The following is a 22,651-nucleotide window of genomic DNA, read 5'->3' as shown; positions in this document are numbered from 1 at the left end:
TGGTTTCATTGATCAAGAGCAGGAAAATGACCTGCAATATTACATCTAATTATAAAACATCAATAGCAGAAGCTAAATGCACTTACTGTTTCAGAGACACTAAATTGCTAGTTTTCAGTTTGCAATCTCATGTATTATAGGCTTGAGCAATAAACTTGGGATGTAGGGAAAACTGCTTCAAATGGAGATACCAGAGGTCAGATCCTTTTAACCTTTATTGAACTCCTTCAGGTGACTGGGGCCTAAATGCTATTTATAGTTGAATTGCCTCACATTTTTCTATAGTCTTGTTTCCGGCTGTTGACTTAATGAGTGCACAGCACTGCCCTTCCTCTGTCTGAAAATATTTGGGAAGTTTGTGGTTATGTAGATCCATTCACCTCTAGGTTCAAATCCAGCTGAGTGTGGCACTGATGGAACGTTCTCCCCATCTGATTGTTGTTGCAGTGTCCTATGTGAAATGAGTTGGTAGTCTCCATCCGGTTCCTGGCTTGTAGGACTGTGCATCACAAAATCCACTATGACTGGCACTAATTGGCTCTGTTGCTGGCAGTCTCAGCAGAAAGGCCAAGGACTGAATGGGCTACTCAGTCTGAACTCCCCCTCTCATCCTTCTGGTCAGGGTGGAGGCACACTGGAGAAGTTTGCATTGCTGCTGCCTGTTGTGCGAATAATTAGAGGTCATCATTGTCCAGAGCTGTCAATCTTGCAACTTTTCCCATTATTAAATTCGCACAAAAAATGAACAAAAGGTTAGGGAAGTTTGATGATAACCTGAGTCAGTGTCCAGCAGCTCAAAAGGCTTATTCTGTACTCATGACTCTGCAGCACTTCCGAACCAAAGCACAAATTATTTATCTGTCAGAGAGGGTTATTGGGCTGTTGAATAGTGATGTGGGCTTTGTTCCTGCAGTCTCTCCAACAGCACATACCTATGATTCCCCTACTCTAACACCTTCTCCAAAACCTACACTAGGGTCACTATCAATGCTTTTGATGGCACTTCAGGCTGCAGAACAACCCCCTTCACCACCCCCTTGTACACTTGGCTAATTACATAATGTTGTCCATTCCTTCCTGGCCTCTTTGGTGATCCATGTACAGCCTGGAGTGTGAGATTTGATTCTCCTTATTTTAGCATGTACAGCTACCAGTCATGTTGCTGGTCGTAAAATTATGCATGCCTGTCTTCACCTGACTGCGATATGTACATATCAGAGATACTAATGGAGAAATCAAATTTGATGTGAGGCTGGTATGTTTGTGTGTGAATGAGAGGCATCAGAGTTTTCTTCTATTTAGATTAGAATGTTCCATCTCATCCAGTTTTTGCTTGAAGTCAATCTGATATTGCACATAAAAATAATAGCAATCTCACCTGTTTATAAGGAAATTAATTTGTAACTGTGTCCCATCAAGTAACTGGATCAGAAATGTGGTTTGGAGTAAAGGCCTCTTCTCTTAAAATGCATTAAGATCTTTTCCCTAAATACCCTAGGACCAGACTCTGAATCCAGTATTAACATAGATGAGCAGTAACTCACACTAATAGTTCCACTGCAGTTAATGAGTCAGTGAGATTACTCATTGATGTTAATGGTCCTGCCCTTAATTTTAAATTAACAAGGTGTTTTCTTTGTGAACTTCAGGATTTCTGTGCCATCCAATGAGAATTGTTGTCTGTGCATTAACTTCTGGTTAACTTCTACAGTAACTTCTGGTTCCTAAACACTATGTATGACGTGTGTGAGAATATCCTCTACAAAGCTGGTGCTTGGATTGCTGCAAGAAATTGTGTGACATTCAGGCACACACCCTTATTTCTTCAAAGCAGAACTGCAGAAGGTTCATAGTATAGCTCTTATTCATAATGTATGACTCATGAAATCAAAGATTAATTCAAAGACAAATACTCTCTGTGAGTTCAGGACATGCCCAGCGACCAAAAACTCTTGGGAATCTAACCACGTAACATCCCTGGAGAAATTGCAGGGCTGCTGGCGAACCGGCTCACAAAGGGGCACGTTTCAAAGAGATGTGCTAAGTTTTAGCTCTGTGACTCCGTTGATCCTTAGAGAACTGAAAATGAGTGGAGTCATCTTTAGTGCCCTTGAGTGAAGAACTGAAGATGAATCAGTTTGTCTCCAGCCCCCTCCTTCATCTTCCCATTCTCTAGGAGCCTCGTTTTTCTCACCCTCCTCTCCTGCCATGCAATGAAACAAGGGTCTTCCTGATTCCCTAGCCCTTCCCTCTCCCCCCCCCCCCGGTTTATTAGCACAGCGTTTCCCGGCAGAGGCTGGGCCATGAAGTACTAACTGGCATGAGGGAAGGAGCAGAATATGTAAGACAGCTAGGCCATTAACAACACATGGTAAGATCAAAGGAGATGTGATTGGTTTCATTTTCCTGAAAGAGGACTTAGATTCCAAGGGTATGTCTACCCAGCACCTAGACCCCCCACAGCTGGGCCATACTAGCTGACTTGGGCTTGGGCTGCAGGGCTGTTTCGTTGCTGTGTAAACTTCTGGGCTTGGGCTGGAGTCTGCGCTCTGGGATCCTCCCACTTTTCAGGGTTCTAGAGCCCAGAAGACTCAGGGCTGCCCAGAGGATTCAGGGGGCCTGGGACAAAGCGGGGGAGCTGTGGCGCTTGTACTCACCCAACAGTGGTCTGGGTCTTTGGTGACATTTCAGCGGCAGGGGGCCCTTCGGTTGCTCCACGTCTTCAGCAGCAGTGAAGGGCCGCTCGCCGCTGAAATGCTGGTCAAAGACCCGGACTGCCTCCGGGCCAGGGTTCACGGGGCCCCTGCGGGGCCCGGGGTCTGGGGCAAATTGCCCCACTTACACCTTCCCCCCAGGCGGTCCTGAGAAGACTACACAATAATGAAACAGACATGCAGCCCGAGCCTGAATCGGCTGGCACAGCCAGCCATGGGTGTCTAGATGCTGTGTAGACATACCAGCAGAATATACTAGAATGCTCCCTCTCTCATAGTGAGCTAAAGCCAACATTACCTACACCTCAATGGTGCTGCCAGCCATTTCCCTTCTCTCTTCCACTGCTAAGTCCATGCCAGCATTTCATCATGCCCAGCTTGTCCTGTGGATATTATTCACATCCTCATGCCCTTTCGTGGTCACATTGGGTACTCAGGCCCAGACAGGAAGAGGTTTTCCAGCAAGGGGAAGTAGATAGGAACAAATCTGTTTCTTCCCAAGAGTCCCAACTCATCTCCCTCTTCTTAGGCACAGCACACCTTCAGGTGTATATTTGAACTCCTAGAAAATGGTAAATCCAGTAGGTGTTAAAACACTGAGGAAATAGTCCAGTGCCTGCCCTAGGGTTGTCACTGGGAGTAACTGCTAAAATCTGACATGAGCCTTCGAAAATCTGCTCCAAGTTTGTGAGCCAGGTAGCAATGCTGGAGAATATATCCCTTCCCTGGGTTTCATAGATTGTTGCCTTTTACCTAAGGTATGTTTAGAATTGGGTAAAGGGCACATCACTAAGTTACCCTGGGCTGGACTGTTTGTTGTTTAAAAAAGTCTCTCTCCTTTTTTGTTTGAAGAAAAGAAACACATGCACAGAGGGGAAAAAAACAAGCTCAAATATTAATTTTTTCCCTAACGTTTTTAAAAGTGAATTTAGTGCTGTTGAAAGATGCCGAACTAGCAGCCTGGAGAGTTGGCATCTCTGGTTAGCCATAAAGCAGTACAGCATAGATAGGGACAATGCATGGCTCCTCACCCTGCCTTCCTCAGATCCTCAGCCCAGAGCTGCAGGAACAATGGAAAATGGGGAGTTCAGGCCTCATGGCCCTTTCCTTCCTTGGATTCTCTGCTGATGCTGCCAAGTTAGATGCCAGTTGTCATTCTGTATTTGTGCTGTGGAGGCTGCCCACTGAAAATTGGTCTCAGGCCACTGACTTATTTCCCATGGGACATCAAACGGTCCATTGGATAGTAATGTTTTTTAGCCATTGCTGGCCTAGGCATGATTTAACCTACACCAGTAGTTCTCAAACTTTTGTACTGGTGACCCCTTTCACAGAGCAAGCCTCTGAGTGTGACCCCCCCACTTTATAAATTAAAAACACTTTTAAATATTTTTAACCCCATTATAAATGCTGGATGCAAGGCAGGGTTTGGGGTGGAGGCTGACAGCTCGTGACCCCCATGTAATAACCTCGTGACCCCCTCTGTTTGAGAATCCCTGATCTACACCATGTTCTGTAATTAACCATGTTTTACTAATATGACAACAGATGCTTTATTTAACTTGCATGTATGTCCTATTCCACGTAATGTAGCTCAGATCATAACAGTTGGCGTGCTTATCTAATAGTGAGTGGTTGATGTATTTCAGAATCTGCAGGTTTGTGATGGATTGTCCCATGGAGAACAAGGCTGAGAATTAAGTGGGACTGAGAGAAGTGGTATTGCATGCCTTGCTTTTTCCACCAGAGAGGCCATGTGCATTTTTATGAATGAGTTGACATTTTTGTGATCTCTGAATACACCTGCAGCACTGATGTAAAGTCAGAACACTTGCTCTTGTGATGACTACGTTAATCTTAATCCTTGTTGTGCTGGTTAGGATTGAGGAACTATCGTATTGGGAGGGCGGATTTTATTAAAACCAAACCAAGAGATTCAGACAACAGCTCTGAATAAAGTTCTAAGTCATTTTTTAATTATGAAGAGTGACACACAAGTTTTATTAATGAGGCATGTAAAAAAGGCTGAGGGATAACTCTCAAAAAGTGGTACTAAAATGTCTATTGTCCTGTAGCTCATTTAGTGAAGGATTTCTGCATGTGTTAGCAGGAGGTTGCAGCAGGTTTACAATTATTTGTAGAAAGACAGAAATGTTTTCATCTTGCTGTGAAAGGGCCATAAAAAAAAGTACAAAAAGGGCTGATATGTTTTATATTCATATTCCAAGTCTGAGGTTTTTATAGAGATGGGTACATGTCAATAGGATTGGGGTAGATAGGAACCCAGCTCTGAACACCCCTGGACTTTGCAAGGGGTTTGAAGTCCAACATTGTGCAGAGTCCCTATCTCTACAATGAGCCAAACCAGAGATCTTTGGACCCACAAACGTTAGGGGTATTCAGAATCCAGATCCAAATATAGTGATTTGACTCTATCTCTAGTTTAGGGGTTCAGTTTTGATAAATGCCCAGAATATCTGAATTTGATCAAGTTCTTCAAACTTCTTGGGTCTGCAAAACTGGACGTGAATTCTTTGGCCTTCTCAGGAGATTGCTGTTTCCAGTCAAGTTTCTTTTGCAGCATTACTGCTCCATCTCATGGTATTTTAGCACTCCAGTCCCAAGGGATGGCAGAGACAGTGGAAAGAATAAAAAGTATTGGGGGAAATGTCAATTGAACTTTTCTGACCCTCAGGCCAGTTTGTTATGATTTTAGGTGAATGTTGAGGTAGGAGGAGGTTATCTTGTTTCATACTCTCCATTTTGCCCATCCCTAAACCATTATAGGGTCAAATCCTGGACACTTGCACAAAGCCAGGGGATAATGGCCTGTCACATGGTTTGAGTGACAAAATCCTTCTCTAGAGGGTGAATAGCACAGCTATGTGCAATCTATGGGCTATAGTGACATTGACTCCTTCCCTCCATCAGTAGTTATGGCTGGTTGATCTAGTTGTGGACACACTGTCCGTGCTTCCAGCTTAGTTCTCCAGACACCCTTTCTTCTCCAGAGTGTAGTCCCCCTGCAGTCATGCATTAATATGTCCCAACCATGGATCCACATGGAAGGACTATGTGCCCATATGGAACCTATTTCAGGGGTTGGAACACAGATAAGACAAGATGGGCAGGAGGAAATGACACACAAAGGGCTGGAGGAAGGAAGAGTATTGAGAGTCGGAGCTTCATTCTCTTGCCTATACCTCTATGCAAGGGGAGTGCAAAGTGGGTGTACGTACTGCTACCAGATCAGAAAAGTGGTGTTCTATACCCACTTTTCATTTACTTAGCGCTGGTGTAAATAACTACAGAGGGAGCAGTGGAGAGAAAGAACATGTAATATAAGAGGCTAAAGAACATGTGGGGAGGTTGCATGGAAGTTAGTCTCTGGTCTGCGGTGCCACAAGGACTCCTCGTTCTTTTTGCTGATACAGACTAACACGGCTACCACTCTGAAATATGGAAGTTTTGGAAGATGATTTCTTGTTTTTAATTGTTTCCTTGAAGTAGTAAATTTTGAGATCAGACTTTGGGTCTGATCCAAAGCCCTTTGAAGTTCATAGTAGTCCTTCATTGACTTCAGTGGGCTTTGGATCAGACCCTTAAGGAGGCAAGGGTGGAGGGGTCAGGAAGGGATTGACAAGTACTTTTTAGATTAGTACTGTATCCTGTGACTAACAGGTCATTTGGTAATAGCAAAGCCAGCTCCCCCCGCCCTGTCCAACTTGAGGGCAGGGGGGGGAGTTTCATTGATATTTATGACAGATTTTAGAGTAGCAGCTGTGTTAGTCTGTATCAGCAAAAAGAATCTATTTCCCCATGTTAAAGTATCCTCACACCTTCGTGTCAACTGTCTGAAATGGGCAATCTTGATTATCACTTCCGAAGTTTTTCTCCCCTGCTGATAACAGCTTCTCTTAATTAATTAGCCTCTTACATTTGGTATGGGTACTTCCATCTTTTCATGTTCCCTGTATGTATAAATATCTTCTTATTGTATGTTCTATTCTATGCATCCGATGAAGTGAGCTGTAGCCCACAAAAGCTTATGCTCAAATAAATTTGTTAGTCTCTAAGGTGCCGCAAGTACTCCTGTTCTTTTTATTGATATTTATGCAATTTTTAATTTAATAGGAAAGACTTTTCATTCAGAACAATAACAGTGAGTTAAAAAAATGTTTCAAATTTTCTTGCTGGTTACCTGATTTGGAGGTTTTTTTTTTTTTTTTTTTGGTTGAGGCAGCAGCTAAAAATACATATTTTTACAGTGTTTTATCTATTTAGGAAATATTAACAGGTTTACAAATCCTTGCCATATAAATATCAGGAACAAAACAGTAATAATTACAACAATGAGCTTTTGTTTAAAGAATGCAATCATCAGATCTCTCTATTTAACAAGATGTTACCATATTACAGAGTGAGCATCAGGACAATACCTGTGATGTGTCATTTCTAGTGATTTTAGTAAATTGAGTGAAATCTTGGATTACACATATTGAACAGACTTGGCGTGTCTATCAAATGTTGAATATTCAAAAAAAGTTGGGCAGGTGTGCTGTTTTTTTTCTTTCTGTTTTTTTGCACATGAATGTACTTTGAATAAAAGGTAACCAAATAACAAAGTGCCTGTTTGCCCCTTGTCTGTTTTGCAAGGCATATACACCTCTATTCCGATATAACGCGACCCGATAGAACACAAATTAGGATATAATGCGGTAAAGCAGTGCTCTGGAGGGGGAGGGGAGCAGGGCTGCACACTCCAGCAGATCAAAGCAAGTTCGATATAACATGGTTTCACTATAACGCGGTAAGATTTTTTTGGCTCCTGAGAACAGCGTTATATCGAGGTAGAGGTGTAATTGATGTTACTTTTTTCCATACTTTATTGAACCATTCCCTCTACAGTTGGATAAAACTACTTTTTAAAATTAAATATTGGTAAGCTGCATGCAGTGCATGAGCTTTCTTGTTGATGGAATTGACCTTAAAATACCCATATGTGAAAATCTAATCCCAATTATATAGGACAGTATAATTTTTGGCGTCCCCTGTAAGAAAAGTGCAATCTGAAATCTTCCAGTGCTTTAGTTTGGAAACCAGAAGATTAATGCTAGGAGAAGAGATTCAGTGCTTCCGGATAACCTGAATATATGGTGTATTCTCAGGATACTGTTTATGGGACCGATCGTGAGACATGCTGAGCATCCTTCACGCTTGTTGAAATGAATGAGAATTCTCAGCACCACTTTGGAGAGTGAACCCTGCCAAGTGTAATCATTTACAAAGAGAGGGTTGAACTGGAATTAAGTCAAATGAATTTTGATTAAATAATGCAAATTGTAACCCAGTGCTTCTCTTGGAAAAAAACCTCATTTCTTTTTTAGTTTTTTATTTTGATCCCATAGCCTGCACTGAGATAACCTTGACAGATAATCTGGCAGCTGAGGAGCAGTCTCATAAACTGCCAGGCTGCCTCATAAATTACGTTGTATGTACCAGTTTAGATCCTGCTGCCAGCCCTTGCTGAAGGCTGCAAGCCACCAATGGATGGAATCAAGTTTTGTTTCTCCAGGGCAGCCTCATCGCTCGTTGCCGTATCTGAAGTCTGGAAGTAATTTGCATTAATAGTACTGATTTCTATAGCATGCTAGAGTTCAAACCTGGGAACAGATAGTGTATGAAGCCCAAATCCCAACAGAAACCGAATCTATTAGACATAGGGTTGTGGTGTCTTCTTAGTTAGTAAAACGAAGTACAGCAGAAAGTGCAGAGAGTGAGAGCAGTGTGTTTCTGAATGTATGTGTCGGAGAAACTAGCCAGCCAAATCTGAATTATAGGGATCTTTCTCCAGAGAAAAGTGTTTGTTTTGTTTTGTTTTTTGACAAAAGGCCAAATTCTGGTCGCACTGAAGTCCGTTGCAAAACTCCCAATGACGTCAATAAGACCAGAATTTAACCCTAAATGATCTCCTGGCTAGAACCAGAGAGAACTGGTTGGGGCAACGATTGCTTCGCATCCTATTCTGTTGATTGATGTAAGATGGCCTTACCTGATCCGAATGAATGATCCTTGCTCTGTGCTTCAGGGGAAGGGGAACTCATCACCCAAGGTCTGTGGACAATATCATGATAAGGAGACATTCTATTTAATATGTGGTGCATCTTCTATGGGAGGACACTGTTCGGCTCCAGCATGGACTTGATTATCTAATAGGTCTTTTTTCCATCTCTTATTATTAGGGGCATACTTAATTCACAATTTTGCAGATTTCACAAAAATTGTGAATCGTGGGATTGTTCACGAAATTAACCTTCAAAATAAAAATATGTATTATTGATAAAACATGCTGCAAAACTTCTGTGATTACCACAATGCAAAAACAGTTGACTATAATGTGATATCATTCCAAACATCAAAGTGGATAGTAAGAGTGTATGTCAAGTTGCATGATGTAGACTAAAGTGAGCATGGCAGTCATTATAGTAGATTGTTGATTGAATGTGTGTCAGCATTTATGATAAGTGAGCAGGACAGTCATCAGGTTGAGTGAAAGGATCGTTGTTGCATATAAAGATGGCTGACAATAAATAAAGGCAAAAAAAAATCAGCTTTGGATCATGTGAAACAGTACCAGTAAGAACCTTACATGCAGATGGTAGTAAATTGTTTTGTACATCTTGCAATGTGACTCTGGATTTGTTCAGAAAAAAACACGATCAATCACCATTTAGAGCCTGAATCGCATATTAAATGAAAAGCATGTGCAGAGGCTACAGGTCAGGACAAAAAACAGGTGACAGGGTCCACGATGTTTAAAACAACAATTGAAAGTAGTTTAGCAAAAAGAGACGCTACAGTGGAGCTAGTGGAGGCCTTTCCTGCTGTCAACATACCTTTAGAAAAAATGGATAATCTAATACTAAGGGAGTACTTTATAAAGCATGTACCAAATGCTGGCATTTTCCTGTGTGCCAAATGCTGGCAGTTTCCCGTGTGCAAACAAACTTCACATTATCTAACAGAAGTAATTGAGAAGCACATTCAGTCTACAAAATCTGCACTGGCAAAATACAATTCCATTTCAGTTGTAGCTGACAAAGCAACAGATACACAGGATAAGTACATACTCCATATTTTTATTTGTACCTTGCAGCTGGAAAGGTGATCGTATGCCTGTTTTCCTAACAGAGCCTGTTCAGATCAAGTTTTTAAAATTTTTTCAGCTGTATCCCAAGCTGTTGCAAAGGCTGTTGTAAACTATAGGTTAAATTTCAACAAGGTCTCGGCATTTCCCTCTAATAGCATGATATACGCGTGCAAAGCTGTCTCTGCTGTACTACAAGGAATGATGCCCAATGCAATTCACATTACCTGTAATGCACACATGTTTTCAATGGCCAGTAATATCTGGCACACACGTTTCCCTGATGTGGATGTGTTGGTTGTTTCTTTTAAAAAACAAATATTCAAGTATTGTCCAAGTTGTAAACTATGATTCAAGGAGTCTGTGGCCAGTCAAAGTGGCAGCCAAGCAGTGTCACTTCCACTTGAACCAGTGATTACAAGGTGGAATTTGTGGTTTAATGCAGCTTCCTACCATGCAAAGGTATTAAATACTACCAGCAATTTGTGTGTGAGGAGCGTGAAATCACACCAGGCATACAGTCTTTGCTCAAAGTCTCTGATCTGTTCAAACAGCGCAACATTGAAGACCAGGTGAAGTGAGTTGGTGGCTGAGAATACAGTCCAGTTCATGCAGCTTCTAACATGGTTTGAAAGTTGGTAGGTTTTGATTCACAAAGCATACAAGAAATTGATAGATCTGGTCAGCTGGACCGAGTATATGGCATCTCAGGAACCTTCAGACTGCCAAACTGAAAACAGCCACGGACAAGAAGTGTTCCAGTCAATACCAGAAAAGTTAAACCATATTACAGGTACGATCAGTCATTGCAACCTCCGTTTAAACAACCAGCTGCCTAGTTTTTGAGTGTTGTTTGCATTTTTGACCCAGATCAGGTGCCTTTTCTGTGTTTTGACTCTGAGCTAATTCAAGCAATTCCTGGATGGGAGAAAGATCATGACAACAAACATGCTGCTTGCCTGACCTTTTGTCAAAGAATGCCAGATGCCAGTAAAAGTAACTGAGTTTTGGGGCTCTATTTCTAATTGGTTTCCAAAGCTCTACAAGTTGGCAAAACACTGCCTTACAATTCCTACCAATTCTGTGGATGCAGAATGTGCAGTTTCAAGGTATGGACAGAAGTTGTCAACTGCAACTGCTGGTGGATGCTGCACGCTGTCTTTAACACATAAAATTGACAGTTTTATTTAGGTAAGCATAAATGTGTATTTCTAAGCTTTATGTACAACTTTTGAGTATTATACTTTATTATTTATTATTTTATTAATTAATTTAGCAGGCTCCCTTATCCAAGGTGACTTACAAAGGTGACCGTAGTACTGTACAATACTTGTTACACATATACTGTATGAACACATCTGCAAAATTTGCTATTTATGTTGTGACCAACCCATAAAAAATGTGTGATTTTCTCTGATTTAAGTAGGCCCCCACTCATTACCATAATCCTGTCTAATTGCATTTATATTTGGCGATAAGATCAGTATCCAGGTGTAACTGTTCTGTAACATATTGATATGTGACATGGATTCTGCTACCTATTTGGATGGAAGTCAAAGCGCAAAGTGGCATTTTCATATGGGGCATACGGTAGCAGCTCTTAACCAGGGATGCTGTATAGGCTGGGTGAACTTCAGAATTTGGTGAACCAGTAGTTTTTGGAGGACATAACTGAGCTGCTCAAGCATTTTGCTAACTCAGCCTGTTTCCACTTTGGTGCATGCTACCCTCTTGAATGTTCCTGAGAGCACCAAAAGGGGTTGCTGCTATCAGGCCTTGTCTGCACTGAATTTCTCAAATTATCTCCCTTTCACCAGAGCAGCTCTACTGCTTCCAGCAATGGTGCTCACACTAGTACTGACCAGCTGCCAGCAATTTTACTAGTGTTGTCTAGAACTTGGGAGCCAGTAAGTACTGTTTTGTAGTAATGGTCTCCTCAACGTGATGTCCAAATGTGATGGCATCAGGGGGGATTTTGTACTGGCAAATAACACAAGGGGTTTGGGAGATATTGATGGGTAGCTGGACAGGATTGGCATTTGGGAGCCAAAATGGTCTGGGTGTGTCTAGCAGCGTCAGTAAAAATACACGTCGGCATTCAATACAATATAGCCCTGTCTCCTTTCTATCCTAGGAGAACAATATGGTGCTATGCAAACATTGCCGCTGACCATGCAGCCACAGGGGGCCACTGGCTCATACAGGCTCAACCCCACTAGTGATAGGCTGACATGTTAGTATTGTATTTACTGCTCATGCCATGATCCTGCCTGGGTGGGATATTTTTTTGGCAGAGCTTTGTGGGGATCATGACATATCCCTGTTTATCGTGGTGCTGGCTGGGGTACATCACAGTTTCTCCTCTCCTCCTGTTTAGCAGGAAACCTCCATCTGTTATTCCCTTAGCTTCTTACACAAACACACAGTTGCTTTGGACATGTTCCATATTCCACCCACCCTTTCCCTTCTTCCTTTCGTAATGGGACTGAACCACACACACAGCTGGCACATTAAAGGAATTTAGGCAGGTGGGTGCTGACGATTGGGCATGCAGCTGGGTTGAGGAGGTGGGGAGGAGGCCAGCTGAGTAGCTCCAGATTTGCTTGAGCCAGCCCTGCATCTGACAGCATAAGATGATTTAATGCACTCCCATCAGAACAGTGATTGCTTTAAAGCTGCCTCTGATTCCTCCTGTCCTCCATCGCTCAGCTCCTGTCATAGCTTGTTTACAAACTACCCCATTCTTTATAACAAATACATTTCTGATTTCCCCCGCCCTCCAAGCCCTCAACAAGTTTGCAGAAGACAATACAACAGAGATCTCTGTGGACAGTCAGAGCACTTCTCCAGAGGTGGAAGCATCAGGATTGATGGATAAACACTGTGTCAGAAATCTTATGCAATGTAAATCTTCTCTGTGTGTTTTAAAAATACATGTGTGTGTTTCCTACAGAGACATTAAGCACTTTAACGATCAGAATCATATTGCAAGAACAAGGATGCAAGAACTGCAGAGACTGGTAGTTTGTGCAGTAAATCTCCTGCGTGACTCCACAGTAGTAATTACTATGTGAAAGTAATAACTGAGCTGTGCTGAGTGGGAGGCCAACTCCCCCAGCTCTCAGAGGATAGCATGTTTCTCACGGGGAGACTCCTGTTTGTTAAATTAGATATTGTGTTGTATTTCAGAAAAGGTCACATTTAACCAATGCTGCTTCTGCTTTATTATCTCGGTACAACAGTGTAACCTCCACTGTCACATGAGTTGGTTTCCTATCCAGCCCTACTTCAGCTGCCTGATTCTATGCATCCTGTTGGCAGCAGGCTCTGCGCTTCTTTATTTATTGCAACATTAAAGATGCATACATTTATTTTTACTGCGTTCATAATTGCCATAAGAGCAGGAAATTGTATTCCAAAGTAGCACTTACAAAGAGGATGGAGGGGAAGGGTTGATGCTACAGCTGAACATCCCAGATTTTGAGGAAATCTGGACCTGGGTGGGTTCTTTGACTCAAGCTGTTTTTGTCTTTTATTCCAGACTATTTTATTATTATTATGTGTATTATAATAGTGCCTAGAGGCTTTAACCAGGATCAAGGAGAATAGGAAAGGGTGAGGCCATGTATCTCCTATAGGGAGATGCAAACTGAGAGCAAAATGTGGCTCTTTCAGGGGTGCTGTCTGCCTGCTAGTGTCCACCCATGTCTCCCTAAGCTGACTGTGTCACAGAGCTCTCTTGGAAACATCTAGTGCTGTCTGTATCATTGATGTGCTGCCGTGTGTGCAGTGAGTACTGCAGCGAGGGAGCGCTGAGCAATGTCAGAGCCTGGCCATATGGCACCATAGGAATATGGGGGTTGGGAGGAGGGGAGGTAAAGGGAAAATCTGTGCTGCTGGGTCCCAGGTGCTCCTAAAAGGTGGTGGTGTTTTGTTCTGTTTTAGTGGAGTTAGGAAGGATAAAGAGTGGGAAAGAGATACCTGACTGGAGCAAAGAGACGCAAGACTGTTCAATGTACCCATCGCCCACGTCTGAATAATGACTCCAGGATGTGCTAATACCTGATTATTAACAGAATCATAGAGTTAAAAGCAGGAATAACTATCAGGCCCAGCTGCCCATCCCCTGTCCTGACCTGTCCACACTGATCCCTATGGTATATTCTATAGTGCTTTGCCTGCCTGTGTTTTGAACAACTCAAGCGATGCACCTTCCATCACTTTCCTTGGGAGACTATTCCAGAGCCTAATCGACTGTGACACTAAACCTTTCTTTCTTTCTAAATGAGTTCTGGGTATTCAATACCTGTTCCTATGAAAACAAGGGACAGTGGGATTTTTAATACATGTTTAAACTATATTGTTTTACGTGCAGACTTTGTTTGGGGGAGGTGTTTGCTTGCAAACAACATAATTGCAAGTACTGATTTTTGTCCCCCTCTCTTGTCCCATCCCAGTTTTAAGCATACCTGTCATTGTTTGCTTTTGTAATAGTACTAAAACTCATACTAGTCCTCATACTAATGTTTAACAAAAAGATTTAAAATAGAGCTGTCAAGTGATTAAAAAAATTAATCGCAATTAATTGCGGGATTAAAAAAATCGTGATTAATCATGCAATTAATTGCAGTGTTAAACAACACTAGAATAACATTTATTTAAATATTTTTGGATGTTTTCTACATTTTCAAATATATTGATTTCAATTATAACACAGAATACAAAGTGTACCATGCTCACTTTATATTTATTTTTGATTACAAGTATTTGCACTGTAAAAAAACAAAAGAAATAATATTTTTCAATTTACCTAATACAAGTACTGTAGTGCAATCTCTTTATCATGAAAGTTGAACTTACAAATATAGAATTATGTAGAAAAAACCCCTGCAGTCAGAAATAAAACAATGTAATATTTTAGAGCCTGCAAGTCCACTCAGTCCTACTTCTTGTTCAACCAATCACTCAGATAAACAAGTTTGTTTACATTTGTAGGAGATAATTTGCCCTCTTCTTGTTTACAATGTCACCTGAAAGTTAGAACAGGCACATGGCACTGTTGTAGCCAGCATTGCAAGTTACTTACGTGCCAGATGCACTAAAAATTCACATGTACCTTCATGCTTCAACCACCATGCCAGAAGACTTGCATCCATGCTGATGACAGGTTCTACTCGATAACAATCCAAAGCAGAGTGGACCAACACATGTTCATTTTCATTATCTCAGTCAGATGCCACCAGGAGAAGGTTGATTTTGTTTGTTTGTTTGTTTGGTGGTTTGGGTTCTGTAGTTTCCGCATTGGAGTGTTGCTCTTTTAAGACTTCTGAAAATAAGCTCCGCACCCTGTGTCTCTCGGATTTTGGAAGGCACTTCAGATTCATCTGCAGTGAAAGTGTTCTTAAAATGAAGAACATGTGCTGGGTCATCATTCAAGATTGCTATAACAGGAAATGTATGGCAAAATGGGAGTAAAACAGAAAAGGAGGACATACAGTTCTGCCCCAAGGAGTTCAGACACAAATTTAATTAATGCTTATTTTTTTTAATGAGCGTTATCAGCATGGAACTATGTTCTCTGGAGTGGTGGCTGAAGCATGAAGGAGCATATGAATGTTTAGCATATCTGGCACATAAATACCTTGCAATGCTGGCCATAGGTGCTGACTTCGTGGGTGCTCCGGGGCTGGAGCACCCATGGGGAAAAATTGGTGGATGTTCTGCACCTACCGGCAGCTCCCCACCCCACCCCCCACTGTAGCTCACCTCCACTTCCATTGCCTCCTCTGAGGACACCTTCTCCGCTTCTCCTCCTAGCTCTTGGGAAGGAGCGGGGGGAGTGGGAATATGGTGCGCTCAGGGAAAGAGGCAGGGCAGGGTTGGGGATTTGGAGAAGGAGTCCAATGAGGTAGAGAGGGGACAGAGTTGGGGTGGGGACTTTGGGGAAGGGGTTGGAATGGGGATGGGGCAGGGGTGAGGCCAGGGCCAGGGGGTTGTGAACACTCACTGGCGTCAGGAGAAATTGGCACCTATGATGCTGGCTACAACAGTGCCATGCAAACGCCTGTTCTCACTTCCAGGTGACATTGTAAACAAGAAGAGGGCAGCATTATCTCCTGCAAATGTAAACAAACTTGTTTATCTGAGTGATTGGCTGAACAAGAGGTAAGATTGAGTGGACTTGTAGGCTCTTAAAATTTTATATTGTTTTATTTTTGAATGCAGTCATGTAACAAAAAAAAATCTACATTTGTAAGTTGCACTTTCTCAACAAAGAGATTGCACTACAGAACTTGTACTGTAGTAGGTGAATTGAAAAATATTATTCCTTTTGTTTATTTTTAAAGTGCAAATATTTGTAAGCAAAAATAATATACACTTTGATTTCAGTTACAACACAGAATATAATATATATGAAAATGTAGAAAAACATCCAAAATATGTAATAAATTTCAATTGGTATTCTATTATTTAACTGCAATTAAAATAGCGATTAATCATGATTTATTTTCTTGAGTTAATCACGTGAGTTAACTGCGATTAGTTGACAGCCCTAATTTAAAATAAAGCACCCACTTTAAATTCTCCAGCAGGGGATTACCTTGCTGGTATTTACATAGCTATGCAATAAATATTTTAACATTTTAATTATACACTAATAAGAAAAATACCTTTTGAACTTTCTGCCAAATTGCCACATGCAGAACTGGATCCATCAGGGAATTAAAAGCAATTAGTTTTGTAACAGAGCGTGGTCATATTGTTTCTTCTCTGCAAATTGTTCTGTGGTCACCAGTCAGCCTTTTTCTGTCAAGTGTTTATATAAAGACTGACAGGGCTTGGAGACTTCAGCTGCCTAAAAAAAATAAATAATGTAGGACATTTAAGGTATTAATTTTGCATCAGATGTATTTCTTGCTCTCTAAGGGACAAATTCAACCTTCACACACATTAATACAGCTCTCATTGAAGTCTACAGGAATTTTGCCAGGGTAAGGCCAGAGGGCTTTATCATGCAGCTGTACTACATGTGGAACTCCCACTCTGTTTACCTTATGCATTCCTAGTAATAGTTATGATGCTCTATAAACTCCTAACAGCTCCCTCTCTGAGGTGGGTCAGTATCATTATCCCCATTTTACAGATGAGGCATGGGAAAGGGAAGGTCAACATTTACAAAAATGTGCATTCCTTTTGTGTGCTTCTATTTTGGGAGGCTCTGATTGATTCTCTGAAGGCAGCGGTGCTGAGCCATTTGCAGCTCCAATTGACTTCACTTGTAGTTGGGGTACTCAGCATCTCTGAAAATCAGACATCCTACACTGGGCCAGTCAGAAATTGAGGTATCCCAAATTAGAGGCCACTTTCGTAAACTAAGACTAAGCTTGATAAGTTTATGGAAGGGATGGTATGATGGGATAGCCCAATTGATCTTTGATTAGCAGCAGGTAAGTATGCCCAGTGGTCTGTGATGGGATGTTAGATGGGTTGGGATCTGAGTTATTGCAGAGAATTCTTTCCTGGGTGCTGGCTGGTGAGTCTGCCCACATGCTCAGGGTTTAGCTGATCGCCATATTTGGGGTCGGGAAGGAATTTTCCTCCGGGGCAGATTGGCAGGGGCCCTGGAGGTTTTTCTCCTTCCTCTGCAGCGTGGGGCATGGGTCATTTGCCGGAGGATTCTTTGCAGCTTGAGGTCTTCAAACCACAATTTGAAGACTTCAATAACTCAGACATAGGTTAGGGGTTTGTTATAGAAGTGGATGGGTAGGATTCTGTGGCCTGCTTTGTGCAGGAGATCAGACTAGATGTTCATAATGGTCCCTTCTGACCTTGAAGTCTATAAGTCTATGAGTAAAGCTGGGCCTTACTAGCTTGTTCGAGGCCACATAGCAAGTCAGTGTTAGAGCCAGAACTAGAACCTAGCTCTCCCAATTCCGTAGCCTGTTCCTAGCTCACTAGACTACACAGTCTCTCTAGTTTTGAATATACCCATCACAGAAGCATCTGGGTGCCATTAAAGAAATTGGGAATGCCTCATGCAGGCTCATATTTTGAGTAAGGACTGGGTCCAAAGTAGGTTGCCCATGTAGATCTGAAGGCAGACATTGTCCCAAATAAAATGTCCCATTCTACACTCCCCATATGGGTTAAATGCCCGGTGGACATTGTAGGAGTTTTACCTGAGTAAGGATAAGCAGGCCTGGGCCCAGAGTGTGTCTTTAGGTGCAGGATTTACCAGTTAATTGCCTTTGTCCTTAATACAATGAACCTTGCAAACCTGAGGTTCCGGTTAGGTGAATCATATTTATAACTATCTCCCTTGTCTTTTCCTCCTTTCAGACTGAAAACTACTCTTTTGATTCCAACTATGTGAACAGCAGAGCCCATTTAATAAAGAGGTATGTGGGTTTGCTTGAAAATGCTTCGGTTTGCATAGCCAAATCCAGATTGTTTAGCACTCTTTTCTGCCTTATTATATTCTCTTGATGTTTTGTATGCAAAATGCTTCTGGAATAGTCATTTGATTTTTTTTAAAACAGTATTTGCTTCCTATTAAATCCCATTGCTTGTGGTTTTTAATAAAGGGAAATTTTTTTTTATGTTTACCTCCTCACTGGGAACTAGCAATGACTTAGGCAAAATGCTGTTACCCTGACAACTTTAAAATTCATAGACTTTTTTCCATTTGAAAGCACAGGAATAAAATGATAGATCTGGATGGTGAAAGCTCCCTGACATGTAAGGAGGGAAAAGAAACTTATTTGGGGCCAGGTAATTGGGTTTTGATATTTGTTCATTGTTTTAGTTTGAATATTAAAGCAAAATATAATTTTGATGGGATTTTGTCCCATTAGTACTAAATCATCAGCCCATTTTCATCCCAGCAGTTACCCCTTGGGTTAATTTGGCCCACTGGGTAAAATTCTCTCAATTATATCTTAGGTCTTCATCTGTAGAAGAAGAGATGAGCCCAATAGTTAGCTAACATTTCCGTTACACCACCTTAACCCCATTGACTTCAACTGGGTTGTATCTTAACTAACCGAGAGATGAATTTAGTTTGTGGGGGGAGTCTAAAAACTTTTTCAGTTCACCCATTCCACTTCCCAGTCAATAGAAGACCCTGACACAGCAAAATTGTTTCTTATCAGGAAGCCACAATTCAGTGCAGGAGATCTGTATCCACTGTTAGTCATGGAGCTCTGCTCTGGGAGGGTTTTCTGCACTCCAGTTTGCAGGGTGGGACTAGATAGGCCAGGTGAGGTGGAGGAACAGAACTACTCATCATCACCTCTCTCCCCCATTCAGGATTCCCTCCCATCCCTGACTCCAGGTCTGGGAGGCAACTCCTGGACCAAATACTGCACAGTTTTATTTGTGAAGTTTTATTCATGAAGACAGTGGAGTAGCAAAGGTCTAACAGAGCACAGCTGGGTCTTGAACTGTTTAAATCTTCCAATAGTAGAGAAAATCCAATTACTTTACTGGCAAAAATCCCATGGATTTACATCTTAAAAATATAACGAGGAGAATTACAAGTGCATTATCTGACCAACTTCAGTTCAGCCAGTGAAGGGCGGGTATATTTGTTTGCATTGTTCATGATGTTTAACAATGATAATGTGACTGCTGGAGAGAAATGGGCTGCCTGCAACATATCACTCCTTACAATATAGTCAGGATTCGTTCTTCTGAAAAACAAATCTATTAATGTTTTCTTTTTTACACCTAACATAAAAGCAAGCAGCATTCCTGACTTCCACGGCAAGGTTTACTCCAAGCCTGTATTGTTCTGGGATTCCTGCAACTGCTGATACTCAGAAACCTGCCTTTGCTTTAGAAAAGTGGCAGTGGTAGAAACATATTTTGTGAGAGTGTGTTGCATTATGGCCTGTCTCACTGCAGGAAAGACAAATGCATTGTCATGCAGATTGCTTGCACATTCTGAATGGCAACTCTATGTGCAGTATTCCGCCCCCCACTTTACTTGTCTTGCACTTTAAGTCTAATGAATGTCATAAATGTGAGGCAGACATTTGAGAATGGAAATGTCATCCATTAAACGCTGGAATAATTTTAATTCAGCAAAACCTTTTGTTTTTGTGGAAATGTTGTAGTTGCTCTACCATTGCTATGTGAATCTCCCAAAATCTGTGAGTTTAATTAAACTTTTTCTATTTGTCTCTCTCTCTCTCTCTCTCAGTCACTCACTCTCTCACACACACACACACACACACGCACACACAAAAATAAATTCTGGATGGAAAGGGCTTTCTTACTTTAAAATTCTCTGATGTTGCCTGGAATCAGTCAGTGGCTTCAGCATGGACATCTTTATTGAAAAGGTAGTGTTTGAAGGTTTATCAATTTAAATGTATTTTCACAGTTCCCCCCCCTTTGTGGTTCTGCAGAGCACGAAATGGTAGGTGGTCCACTTGGTTTCCGTGGAGACACAAAGGGGCTTTGCAAACTAATGAAAATATCTGTTTCTTTAGTGCTTTGAAGCACAGGCCGCTCCCAAGACTAAATGATTTTAGTCAAAGCCAGCTAGCTGGAAAATTTGGGCCAGATCCTCAGTTGGTAGAAAGTAGTCCAGTGAAATCAATGCTTATTTAAACCTGCTGAGGATATGACCCGTTTGTCCTAATTTGGTAAAAGCAATGTTGAAAGACATTGTGAAAGAGAGCTCCTGGGTAGTTAGCCCTGATGCTGAGATTTGAATTCCCTGCCTAGATTGTAAGTTATTTGGGGCAGGGACTTTCACTTACTCTTTTTGTACAGTGCTTAAGTGCAATGGGTTCATCTTGGTTCATCTCTAAGCATTCCTGTACTACAAAAAGAAGCAATTACATTAAATGGAGAGGGACAATCTCCGCCTCATCTTGGTCAAAGTGCTGTCAGCACTGGAGTAGGAGGAGTAATGCTTAATTTGTGCTAGGGCTTGCCAGGGCTGAGCCCTGACACCTCTAGGCTTGGCAGTTCGTAGCTCCAGCGCCTCTGGGCTTGCTGTGTCAGTTATGAAAATAAAAAATTGCTTAAGCCCTGGCACCTCTTTTATTACAAATTAAGCACTGGGGAGGAAAGGGCTTAAGTGAGCCCTCCCTTCCTTGTTATCCACCTGCTTGTTTAGATTTTGCTTCTTCTGTTCCTTCTCAGGCATTCTCCTTTACAGACCTTCTTTTCTAGAGTGCCTCTTTCTCTTTGTGGATGGGTAGCCTGTATGTTTCACCAACTTCTCCTCAGCAGTAACCAGTTGATTTTACAATTCTGCGATGTCAGCTTGTCCTCTTTGCTGCCCTGGGGGTTCTCCATGAGCTAGCTACGTTTCAGAATGGACTATATCTGATTTTAGCCTGACGTCTTAAAGCTTTACCTTGTCCACCAGTTTGCATGGCTGCCAAGAGTTTCTAGGATTTGTTGTTTCCCATTTTGCATCCATCCTTAAGCCAGAGAGGAGAATTTCCCAGCCCTCAGCTCTTTGGGCTCTGAGCATCTACCGTAAGAACTTCGCCCTCAGCTGTTGTTGGGAGCTCTCTATGATATGGGCTTGCTCTTGCAACACTTTTTCTAATCAGTGCTCTGCTGCTGTCGCTCTCCATAGCACATGGAAGGCAGCGAAGCACCATTTATAAGGGGCGCTACAGGGGTAGACCTGAAAATAAAATAAAATGGAGCTTTCAAGCAGATGCTGTTTCCAGCTTGCAATATAACAAGTCTATGGGCACAGTCAGGTGGGGGCAGCTTTAGTTTAGGTAGTTGAGAGCTCACCAGTTCTAGCAGTACTCACCATCATAAGTACATGGCCATGACTAGTGATTCTGGATGCCCTACTTGAGATACCTTAAAGAGTCTGATTTTTCAGAAAGTGCTGAGCACGTGCCTTTGGAAAAATCAGGTCCCTTTGAATTGTCAGAAACAGAGGCACCCAAAATCACTAGTCACCCTTGAAAATGTAAGCCATAAGGGAACCTGCTCAGACCAGTAATATCTTTACCTGTAAAACTAAACTTTGTTACATCAGTCACTGTATAAGGTCAGACTTATACAGAACACCAAACGCAGCTGATGTTTTTCCCCCAAGCCTTGCTCTGTATAGGATTTCCTGCAGGAGCTGCCTGTCTCTGTCTTTGATTCCCTCAAAGTTGCACCCACTTCTTTGTATACGTTGGTAGCATTAATAAGCTGCTCCTGCCACAACGACCAGAATTTACTTTGCAGTTTTATGCCAAGTTCTAACTCTTGCTAATCTGAGATGTCAGGAGCAAAGTCCAGCATCCATTTATGAGATTGTAGATCCTGCCATGTTCAGGCCCTGGTCCTGTGGGGATTGGCCCCCATGCAAAACTCCTCAATACTGGAGAAAGGTGTTGAGCAGGGCGGCCAGAAGCTTTCAGTATAGTGCCTCTTAAAATAAGTTCTGTGGGGCAGGAACTGTCTTTTTGTTCATTGTTTGTGCAGTGCCTCACACAGTAGGGTCCTGGCTGTGACTGGGGCTCTTAAGTGCTTCTACAATAGAAATAAATAACAGTGATAATAATTGAAACAAAACAAGCCAGTTTCCTCAAAGGAAGTCTGAAGCCTTTTAAAGTCACATGGACCCTGGGAATTATAGCCATCTGCGTCTTCTGGCTCTTGGCTACGGGTCTCTGCCCAATAAAAGGCTCTCCGTGGCCCGTGTTCTATAGTCACTCTCTTCCAGGTGTCAGTGGAGTTGGTCCCAGCCTCATAAAGCCCAGATGGCAGAATGTGCTGAACATCTTCATGTCCTAATGCTGATGGTAGTCAGAGT

The 22,651-nt window shown here is 42.0% G+C and overlaps 1 protein-coding gene across 3 annotated transcripts in view; it reads left to right on the top strand.

Annotated features, from left to right (window-relative positions):
* Positions 1–22,651, top strand: part of PCDH19 (protocadherin 19) — a 118,754-nt gene that overhangs the window by 49,050 nt on the left and 47,053 nt on the right. For all 3 annotated transcript variants that reach the window (XM_050965007.1, XM_050965006.1, XM_050965009.1), the window contains exon 3: positions 18,202–18,260. In XM_050965007.1, coding sequence (XP_050820964.1) covers positions 18,202–18,260 — 59 coding nt within the window. The remainder of the gene's footprint in view (positions 1–18,201; positions 18,261–22,651) is intronic.

The sequence above is a fragment of the Gopherus flavomarginatus genome, chromosome 8 (genome assembly GCF_025201925.1).
Source record: "Gopherus flavomarginatus isolate rGopFla2 chromosome 8, rGopFla2.mat.asm, whole genome shotgun sequence".
In the NCBI taxonomy this organism is placed as follows: domain Eukaryota; kingdom Metazoa; phylum Chordata; order Testudines; family Testudinidae; genus Gopherus; species Gopherus flavomarginatus.
Note: the sequence above shows the minus strand (reverse complement) of the source record. Positions and strands in the feature narration are given on the sequence as shown.